Source organism: Lissotriton helveticus, chromosome 6 (genome assembly GCF_964261635.1).
Source record: "Lissotriton helveticus chromosome 6, aLisHel1.1, whole genome shotgun sequence".
Taxonomy (NCBI): domain Eukaryota; kingdom Metazoa; phylum Chordata; class Amphibia; order Caudata; family Salamandridae; genus Lissotriton; species Lissotriton helveticus.
In genome coordinates, this window is record NC_136067.1 from 2,119,084,437 (window position 1) to 2,119,095,920 (window position 11,484).

Genomic DNA, 11,484 nt, shown 5'->3' on the forward strand with positions numbered 1-11,484 from the left:
AGTCACCTCCAGTCGGAACATTAGGCACAGTAACTTTAAGAACTGATGTATTATTATATTGCTCTCCCTCAGAATTTGGTGCAGAGTGCTTAATATCATTATGAATTTCAGAGTAGACAAGGCAAGACTTCACAACAGACTCTGCATGGGAGGAATCCTTCACAATCATAGAGGAATCCATATTATCTACCACCATTGCAGGACCCACAGGTGGAACTCAGAGCCTACAGTTGCGTCAACTGGCAAAACCTTATCAATGGGTTTTTCCCACAATTTCAAAACCTGGCATTGACCCTTCAATAGAAAGTTATTAGCAGATTTATTTCTCAGGGGGTTGGATCTTGTTTTTACACAAGACCTTCCCCCCAATATTCTTCAGGAGCGGAGTTTCTTTGTCATCATCCTTAACAATTTATAAAAATAGGCGATTTAAACATAAAAACCACACAGAATGTAATTAAGAATAAGATTAGTCCATAAGAAAAATGAAACAATGAAGGTGTATCAGGAGAAGTAATCCTGCCAGAGTCAAATGTTCAATCCGTTGATCTTTACCACACAGAGTGCAGCTTCAAAGCATATCTTTGCAATTGTTTAAATAGAAAATGTCAATAACTTGGCCCAGCCCAGCCTACCTCAGTCACCGAGGGCCACAGAGGGCCCGCCCTTTGCCCGGGCTTAGCCCCGGGCGCTCCCGCGCGCTCCCGCGACGCGGGTGATGTCGGTGTTTAAAGGCGCCTCCTGGCGCGTGCCTGACGTCACTGCCGCTCTGCCTGCTGGGAAAGGTAGTCCCCCACTCGGCGGCCGCTTGGTTGAGATAGCGGTGGCGGGGGGACTACAGGGCATGGGCAGCGGTGACTAGGCAAAGTTATTACTCTCCTGAGTTTGCTGGCAAAAGGTCGATTTCAGCGGAGCGCCCAGCTCCAATGCTGCAGAGGAAGCAGAAAAGCGGAACACCCGCTCCACCGGCGATGTCGGTGTTTAAAGGCGCCTCCTGGCGCGTGCCTGACGTCACTGTAGCTCTGCCTGCTGGGAAAGGTAGTCCCCCACTCGGCAGCCGCTTGGTTGAGATAGCGGCGGCGGGGGGACTACAGGGCAGGGGCAGCGGTGACTAGGCAAAGTTATTACTCTCCTGAGTTTGCTGGCAAAAGGTCGATTTCAGCGGAGCGCCCAGCTCCAACGCTGCAGAGGAAGCAGAAAAGCGGAACACCCGCTCCACCGGCGATGTCGGTGTTTAAAGGCGCCTCCTGGCGCGTGCCTGACGTCACTGCCGCTCTGCCTGCTGGGAAAGGTAGTCCCCCACTCGGCGGCAGCTTGGTTGAGATAGCGGCGGCGGGGGGACTACAGGGCAGGGGCAGCGGTGACTAGGCAAAGTTATTACTCTCCTGAGTTTGCTGGCAAAAGGTCGATTTCAGCGGAGCGCCCAGCTCCAACGCTGCAGAAGAAGCAGAAAAGCGGAACACCCGCTCCACCGGCGATGTCGGTGTTTAAAGGCGCCTCCTGGCGCGTGCCTGACGTCACTGCCGCTCTGCCTGCTGTGAAAGGTAGTCCCCCACTCGGCGGCCGCTTGGTTGAGATAGCGGCGGCGGGGGGACTACAGGGCAGGGGCAGCGGTGACTAGGCAAAGTTATTACTCTCCTGAGTTTGCTGGCAAAAGGTCGATTTCAGCGGAGCGCCCAGCTCCAACGCTGCAGAGGAGGCAGAAAAGCGGAACACCCGCTCCACCGGCGATGTCGGTGTTTAAAGGCGCCTCCTGGCGCGTGCCTGACGTCACTGCCGCTCTGCCTGCTGTGAAAGGTAGTCCCCCACTCGGCGGCCGCTTGGTTGAGATAGCGGCGGCGGGGGGACTACAGGGCAGGGGCAGCGGTGACTAGGCAAAGTTATTACTCTCCTGAGTTTGCTGGCAAAAGGTCGATTTCAGCGGAGCGCCCAGCTCCAACGCTGCAGAGGAAGCAGAAAAGCGGAACCCAGCTTGCACCAACCGTATGGGTAACATGTTCTTTCATTGTTAGAGTCTGTTGGAGATGAACCCCTAGATTTTTTGCTTTGTTTTTTGGGGCAGGAACAGTTCCCAACTCTTTGGGCCACCAGTTTGGCACCCATAGATCACTTAAATGTGTAAACGTACAAAGGTGGAGTTCCCAGCGACCTGCTCCTTCGGATTTTCCACCTTGCGGAAAAGCCACAGAACTGAATTTTGCACGTTGGAATTGGTCTGAAATAAAGAATGTCAAAAAAGCTGGATAGCACGACTCGGGAAGAAGTCTTGTTTCTCCTCTCTAACTGGTGCTTTCTAAGTGCTTGTTTTATTTTAGCAACAGCAGAATATATGTACTTTGCCAGCCATCCTTGAAAGAGGAGAAGGCGGTAGGAGCTGCATAATATCCTTCTGCGCTTACAGTTGTCTACCGACTACACCCAAACCCCCCACAACGTTTAAAAATTGAAGGTGCAGTCCAAATGCAAACAAATACGCAAGGTCCAGGTTCCGTAATGCATAAAGAAAATATATTCAGTACTTTCCTACTAATGCCCAGCAATCACTCACAAACTTCTAACTGTGGCAATTGTGGACAAACACTGACGTCTGCTGCGGTTGTAGACTGAGTGGTGCCTGTATGCAAGGCTATGAAAAACGGGTTTCCCCGTATCCAAAATATTCAGCAAAAACTACAGACTCAACGCTTTCAAAAGCGAGATTTAGATCTTGGCGACAGGTAATTCCATCACAAGGGTGACGGAAATCCCACCCGCCAAAATATAAATCCTATAGGATATAATGGGATTTATATTTTGGAGGACAGGATATCCATTCAGATGAGATCTAAGTCAGCCCCATAGTTAGGTACTCAGCTACTTTGGGCAGGTAACTTTGGAGTGGCTTCTGTATGGAGTTATGCACATGCACTGTCTCCATCCCAAACATTGTGCAGATGAGCCAGAGGGTGACAGGGTTGGAGGCGGGGACACTTAAAGAGGCATGTTCCATTCTGAATTCCATGGGAGATTTCTGAGTGCTATAACCTGTGAAGGGGACACTGTTGCTTGTCCTTATAAAGCTCTCAACTCCCCACTGTTTTGATCCCAGCATAAAGTTGAGCTCTCCTTGGGATGATCTTCTAACAGGGATACTCAAAGTCCAACGACTGCACGATCATTAAAATCTATCACTACCTGGGATACACGCTAATTAGTCATGTCAGTGCAGAGGCAGGAAGTAAACATCGCACCCGCTGTAGGATCCGGATCTTGCTGCAACACCACCACACCCACTGAGTCTCGGGATACCGGGATCGAGCTTGTGACGATGAGGCTCCGCTCCGCATCTGCTCCGCCTTCCGCCTTGCACGTCGCGATCACTGAGTGAGGGGGCTCGAGTCGCATTCCCCTAATATCGGCCGGCCGGCAGACGTCATTGCGTCGCATCGCGCGACACACCTTCGTGTGGGTCGCGACACAGTAACGTGTCGCGCCACACAGTTTGGAAAGCTGTGCCCTAGTGAGTAGATGTTTTGTAGCTGCTGCTGGCTAAGTTCTGCCATAATGAGAAGTGCGATGGGGACTGACACACCTCAACCGGTTCGGCTACAGTCCTTGGAAGGCACAGCCCATGGACGCCGACCATCATGGGAGACGCGAACTTGGACAAGCAGCTCTCTGGTGCTCCTGTTTCTCACTCTCACTGAATGTTTGGAGGATTATGCCTTATGTATCATTACTCGCCGGGTGCATAAGGAGGTGTCCTGCACCCTGGTGACATGTGGTGAGAACTGTAGCCTGGGAACCCTGCAGTGGTAAAGTCTGGTCATGTGAGGAGCCTTGTGGCCTCCTGTACACTGTGTGCATTCCTTCCAAGTAGAACAGTATAAGTAATAAGTATCATGCATGTATGGAAAAGTAACACATAGTAACAAACGTGCCTAGAAATGCAGCATTATATTGGTCTTATATAAGGTCCTAAAGGTGGAAGAAAAGCATCAGTTACAAGCAAGGTTACTCATAGTGGCTTAAATATTAGAAATAATGATACAAAGTCATACCAATGTGTATTGATCACTGTCAGGCACACCAGTGGGTACTAGTCATGGTCAATCACACCAGCGGGTACTAGTCACGGTCACTCACACCAGCGGGTACTAGCCATGGTCAATCACACCAGTGGGTACTAGCCATGGTCACACACACCAGCGGGTACTGGACATTGTCAGTCACACCAGTGGGTACTGGTCATTGTCAGTCACACCAGTGGGTACTGGTCATTGTCAGGCACACCAGTGGGTACTGGCCATTGTCAGTCACACCAGCGGGGACTGCCCCTTGTCAGTCACACCAGCGGGCCATTGTCAGTCACACCAGCGGGTCCTGGCCATTGTCAGGCACACCAGCGGGTACTGGCCATTGTCAGGTACACCAGCGGATACTGGCCCTTGTCAGTCACACCAGCAGGTACTGGACATTGTCAGTCACACCAGCAGGGCCATTGTGAGTCACACCAGCGGGTACTGGCCATTGTCAGTCACACCAGCGGGCCATTGTCAGTCACACCATCGGGGCCATTGTCAGTCACAACATCGGGTACTGGCCATTGTCAGGCACACCAGCGGGTACTGGCCATTGTCAGTCACACCAGCGGGTACTGGCCATTGTCAGTCACACCAGCGGGTATTGGCCATGGTCAGTCACACCAGCGGGTATTGGCCATTCTCAGGCACACCAGCGCGTACTGGCCATTGTCAGGCACACCAGCGGGCCATTGTCACTCACACCAGTGAGTACTAGCCATTGTCAGGCACACCAGCGGGTACTGGCCATTGTCAGTCACACCAGCGGGTACTGGCCATTGTCAGTCACACCAGCGGGCCATTGTCAGTCACACCATCGGGGCCATTGTCAGTCACACCAGCGGGTATTGGCCATTGTCAGTCACACCAGTGGGTACTGTCCATTGTCAGTCACACCAGCGGGTACTGGCCATTGTCAGGCACACCAGCGGGTACTGGCCATTGTCAGTCACACCAGCGCGTATTGGCCATTGTCAGGCACACCAGCGGGTACTCGCTATTGTCACTCACACCAGTGGGTACTGTCCATTGTCAGGCACACCAGTGGGTACTAGTCATGGTCAATCACACCAGCGGGTACTAGTCACGGTCACTCACACCAGCGGGTACTAGCCATGGTCAATCACACCAGTGGGTACTAGCCATGGTCACACACACCAGCGGGTACTGGACATTGTCAGTCACACCAGTGGGTACTGGTCATTGTCAGTCACACCAGTGGGTACTGGTCATTGTCAGGCACACCAGTGGGTACTGGCCATTGTCAGTCACACCAGCGGGGACTGCCCCTTGTCAGTCACACCAGCGGGCCATTGTCAGTCACACCAGCGGGTCCTGGCCATTGTCAGGCACACCAGCGGGTACTGGCCATTGTCAGGTACACCAGCGGATACTGGCCCTTGTCAGTCACACCAGCAGGTACTGGACATTGTCAGTCACACCAGCAGGGCCATTGTGAGTCACACCAGCGGGTACTGGCCATTGTCAGTCACACCAGCGGGCCATTGTCAGTCACACCATCGGGGCCATTGTCAGTCACAACATCGGGTACTGGCCATTGTCAGGCACACCAGCGGGTACTGGCCATTGTCAGTCACACCAGCGGGTACTGGCCATTGTCAGTCACACCAGCGGGTATTGGCCATGGTCAGTCACACCAGCGGGTATTGGCCATTCTCAGGCACACCAGCGCGTACTGGCCATTGTCAGGCACACCAGCGGGCCATTGTCACTCACACCAGTGAGTACTAGCCATTGTCAGGCACACCAGCGGGTACTGGCCATTGTCAGTCACACCAGCGGGTACTGGCCATTGTCAGTCACACCAGCGGGCCATTGTCAGTCACACCATCGGGGCCATTGTCAGTCACACCAGCGGGTATTGGCCATTGTCAGGCACACCAGTGGGTACTGTCCATTGTCAGTCACACCAGCGGGTACTGGCCATTGTCAGGCACACCAGCGGGTACTGGCCATTGTCAGTCACACCAGCGCGTATTGGCCATTGTCAGGCACACCAGCGGGTACTCGCTATTGTCACTCACACCAGTGGGTACTGTCCATTGTCAGGCACACCAGCGGGTACTGGCCATTGTCAGGCACACCAGCGGGTACTTGCCATTGTCAGTCACACCATCGGGGCCATTATCAGTCACACCAGCGGGTATTGGCCATTGTCAGGCACACCAGTAGGTACTGTCCATTGTCAGTCACACCAGCAGGTATTGGCCATTGTCAGGCACACCAGCGGGTACTGTCCATTGTCAGTCACACCATCGGGTACTGGCCATTGTCAGGCACACCAGCGGGTACTGGCCATGGTCAGTCACACCAGCAGGTATTAGCCATTGTCAGTCACACCAGCGGGTCCTGGCCATTGTCAGGCACACCAGCGGGCCATTGTCAGTCACACCAGCGGGTATTGGCCATTGTCAGTCACACCAGCGGGTATTGGCCATTGTCAGGCACACCAGTGGGTACTGGCCATTGTCAGGCACACCAGCGGGTACTGGCCATGGTCAGTCACACCAGCAGGTATTAGCCATTGTCAGTCACACCAGTGAGAGGGAGAATCAGAACTTGCCTGTTTAGTGCCTCGCTCGATTGATATAGAGTTCAATCAATCAATCACCCAGGATTTGTAAAGCGCCACCAATCACCAGTGCGGGTATCCAGGCGCTAATGACCCTTCTTAAAGAACGCCTGAAGATTGAGGTTGGAAATCTGTAAAGCGAGGTGTGAGATTTAGTAAGCAGAATGATAAGGGCGGTGGGTTGGCTGTCTGGATATACCATGTAAACCAGGTCCTACACAGGCTGTGGGAAAACTTGTTAGTTGTGTTTCTTCGGAGTGCTGTCTTCAGAGAGCACAATACTATCAACAGGTCTCCCATGTCGCAATGACATGAGGACTTGCGGTTACTGCTGAAGAGGGGAAAACACGCTGACCAGGCAGCCAGCTCCAGCAGCATAGCCATGGGTGGGTTCAAGGTGGAACAGCCGCTCTGTCCCAGGTATGTAGGAAGGTCTAAAGTGAGGCCCCGAGACTGGGATTCAGAAAGGAGAGGAGTGAAATGGAGCACTGTGAAAGTAAGGAACTTGTCAGGAAATGTGGATATTTTAGAATAAAACTGGAAATGAGGAAAGTGGGGAAAGAGCCTGGGACGAGAAAAAAGAAATATATTGTGAGAGAAGCAGATGGTCAATGAGTAGTCTGTGGTCATCGATGAAGACTGAGCGAGCCATAGAAGAAACTGGGATCGAGTGCGTTTGGAAGACGATTATTACAGAGAGAATCAGGGGTAGAACTGAGGCTGGGATGAGGAGCATTACAGTACTGAGAAGATGAACGCACACATGTGGGCAGCGCCTCCTTACTGTAGCGTCTGGAGTTTGCAGTCTGGATGCTTCATTCCTTCCCACAGCTGATATACTCCAGATTCCCCCAGTTCATTGTCGTCGAGGTACAACTTAGCAAGAGATCCATTTGTGCAAAGAACCAGGTTTAGATCTGCACAGAGTGGAGGTGTGATGCTGCAAGCGCACAACCTGTGGAGGACAGAGAAACAGAGATAAAACAGACCATTGAAGTTTGTTTAACTCCAGCAGGAACTCTCACCTTAACTTACAACCTGAGCCCGCAGGGGATTCGCTCTTTACGGGTTCTGCCTAGTGACCGTCTACACCTGCTTTTATAATTTTCAGCAAGCGCCTTAGTGTGAAATCAGTCTCCGCAAATCAAAACTCTTGTACCAGTGGGGCAACGGGTCCTTCTAAGCTATCAACTCCACCTTATGGTGACAATATGGCCTACAGACATGTTCTGCTACTCAAACATGGTGGCCGAAATATCAGGGCTGGGGCCACGATATCCCGGGAGCGCAATATTCAATAATTCAATCAATCAATCAATCAGGGGTTTATAAAGGGCGCTACTCACCCGTGAGGGTCTCAAGGCGCAAGAGTGGGGTGAGGGGGGAGCAGCTCCGGATCAGTCGGAGAGCCAGGTCTTGCAGCTCTTCCTGAAGGTGAGCAGGGTTGGGGAGCGTCTGATGTTGACTGGGAGCTCGTTCCAGGTCTTGCGGCTCTTCCTGAAGGTGAGCAGGGTTGGGGAGCGTCTGATGTTGACTGGGAGCTCGTTCCAGGTCTTGCGGCTCTTCCTGAAGGTGAGCAGGGCTGGAGAGCGTCTGATGTTGACTGGGAGCTCGTTCCAGGTCTTGCGGCTCTTCCTGAAGGTGAGCAGGGTTGGGGAGCGTCTGATGTTGACTGGGAGCTCGTTCCAGGTCTTGCGGCTCTTCCTGAAGGTGAGCAGGGTTGGGGAGCGTCTGATGTTGACTGGGAGCTCGTTCCAGGTCTTGCGGCTCTTCCTGAAGGTGAGCAGGGTTGGGGAGCGTCTGATGTTGACTGGGAGCTCGTTCCAGGTCTTGCGGCTCTTCCTGAAGGTGAGCAGGGCTGGAGAGCGTCTGATGTTGACGGGGAGTATTGAAAAGTCGATGTGAAGCTGGAGTTCCACATGTCATGTTTTAGGCGAAGAAGAGGCACATTTACAAAGCCTTCTGGCAACTGAATAACGAGGGCTGCGATTGTCTTCCTTACTGATGGCGTCCCATGTACTGCGCTAACGGCCTCTTATATGACCATCCTTAAATACGATACAAGCGCATCGATGCTCTAAAAGCATGTGTCATCCATATAGTAGGCGCTCCTTTGTGGTCTGTGATGTCAGACCCCTCTGAGTGAGATGCAGAAGGGAGGAACGGATGAGGGACCATGAGGTACCTAGAGGGGGTAGTGGATTGTCACTTATAGGTGGCTTAGTCGCCATGGAAACCGGCTGTTAGTGCAACAGGAACAGCAGAAGGAGCACTGGACCACTGAGAGGGAAGGAGAGGGGTCTTAACTGCTGCTCCCAGCTTGCAACGCTCCCTCTTTAAGGCAGAAAATAGTTACAAGGGAACCCTACTCACAACGGCACCAGGGTGCAGGTTTTATAAGCAGAAACAGTGGTTCCTGTGGAATAGTAAAAAATATTGGGAATGAAAAAAAATATTATGCACAATCGCAATAGACAAATGGGTTATAGTGATATCAAAAGGAGAAGAACCGTACACGACTCAGTATTAGGTGTAGACAATGGAAGCTTTTATATAAATATATAAGAAAAATAATTATAAAACTGAACAGTGCATTGTGTCCCCAGTGAACATGGAACCTACAAATGTTTGTGACAAAATTATGACAATTTATATTAAAGTCGACCATCCAAAGAAATCTGTAATAGGAATGGTTTGCTTTATTTTCGTCAACAGCGTTTTGACCCCTGTGAGGATAAGGGGTCTCTTCAGGACCTAGCGATATAGGGACATCTAAAAGGTAAAACAAAAGAATGTTGTAACCAATGTGAGCCTTAGGGCAGCAGCGCTGCTGTATTTTGAGACTAGGGAGGACCTGTACCTGAAAGGATGAGGCCTGTCATCGTGATATGTGTAGACCACGGGAAGCGAAGAATGTTACTCACATGGGACCTAGCCGCGCGCTGCACATGTGGTGAAACAGAATGAGACAGGAATGAGCACATGCGAATGGGAGCTACTCTCAGCACGTCTGGTACTAGTATAATACAAAGGACTTACCCCAGAGAGGGGGAAAGGGAGAGATGAGCGCATGCGAATGGGAGCTACTCTCAGCACGTCTGGTACTAGTATAATACAAAGGACTTACCCCAGAGAGGGGGAAAGGGAGAGATGAGCGCATGCGAATGGGAGCTACTCTCAGCACGTCTGGTACTAGTATAATACAAAGGACTTACCCCAGAGAGGGGGAAAGGGAGAGATGAGCGCATGCGAATGGGAGCTACTCTCAGCACGTCTGGTACTAGTATAATACAAAGGACTTACCCCAGAGAGGGGGAAAGGGAGAGATGAGCGCATGCGAATGGGAGCTACTCTCAGCACGTCTGGTACTAGTATAATACAAAGGACTTACCCCAGAGAGGGGGAAAGGGAGAGATGAGCGCATGCGAATGGGAGCTACTCTCAGCACGTCTGGTACTAGTATAATACAAAGAACGTACCCCAGAGAGGGGGAAAGGGAGAGATGAGCGCATGCGAATGGGAGCTACTCTCAGCACGTCTGGTACTAGTATAATACAAAGGACTTACCCCAGAGAGGGGGAAAGGGAGAGATGAGCGCATGCGAATGGGAGCTACTCTCAGCACGTCTGGTACTAGTATAATACAAAGAACGTACCCCAGAGAGGGGGAAAGGGAGAGATGACAGGAGAGCTGAACTGCAACACGGTGCAGCCGCTGGTGCAATCGTCCATACGCGCTGGATGCGCGTATTGCGAGGCCTGCATGAATGCAATGACGTATAATTACACTATAACCCATTTGTCCATTGCGATTGTGCACAATATTTATTATCATTCCCATATTTAAGGCGGGCATGGAGCTGGTGCGGTTATAACACAAACTTGGGCTGTACGGAGTCTTACAGAGACTGGAGGGAAGGCTGATCATGTGATGTGGCTGTCACGTGACCTTGACAACCCCAATACAGAGGCAGTGGACTGAAAGCCTCTTGCAGAAGCACATGTGTTCATTGAGTCATGGGTAGAAACATATAGAACTCAAGATGGAGAAGCAAAAAAGTTACTAATATAAAAAGTGAGGGAAAGGGAGAGCCACTTCAACTGCATCACTGAGGTGTGGAAAAGGGAGTTTCATCCACAGTAAAAACAGCACAAATGGATAGAGTATTACAAATGTTGGCGGCTAGTTTCAGGCGTGTAATTTTGGGCATTTTACCTCGCGATTTAGGTCGTTAACTGGGTACTGCTATCTTTATGGTAGTTGGAATTTTCTTAAAATGATCATCATTACATACATTCAAGACCATCCAGAAATGGACCTTTGAACATTTAAAAATACATGTGTTTGAACACCCTCAGTGAACACAAAGGGGCCCTAAATCCTTCAGGTTGGGGGGGTGTAAGGTCAAAGGATTGGGGGAGCGCAGACCTTCTGATTCACAGTGCCAGGGCCAGATGTGTGCTGAAGAACGTTTGTGCAAAATTATCTTTAATTAAACATTTAAATATAAAACTATCCTCTCACTCCAAGAAGATCAGTGAATAAATGCAGAGTGTGAGGATTTGCACATATTCTGGAGGACTGGTTTGATTATAATAACTTATTTTTTATATGAAACTTTAGAATACATTTCTGATGCTTCCATGCACTGTAAATACTTGGCTTTATTGTTACCCAATTTAATGGTTCCCAGTTCACTAATCCCCAAAGGCTGGAAGGGGAGTCACCACTGCCTCGAAGTTGTGTACCGCAGACACAGCAGCCAGCGTTAACCCACTGACCATCCTTCCAGCTTTGCAAAGCGAGGCTTAATGGGGGTACACAAACGTT

The 11,484-nt window shown here is 50.9% G+C and overlaps 1 protein-coding gene across 3 annotated transcripts in view; it reads right to left on the minus strand.

The window, feature by feature from the left end:
- Positions 1–11,484, minus strand: part of LOC144764091 (NACHT, LRR and PYD domains-containing protein 3-like) — a 337,958-nt gene that overhangs the window by 174,529 nt on the left and 151,945 nt on the right. For all 3 annotated transcript variants that reach the window (XM_078650250.1, XM_078650248.1, XM_078650249.1), the window contains exon 5: positions 7,439–7,609. In XM_078650250.1, the coding sequence (XP_078506376.1) occupies positions 7,439–7,609 (171 nt within the window). The remainder of the gene's footprint in view (positions 1–7,438; positions 7,610–11,484) is intronic.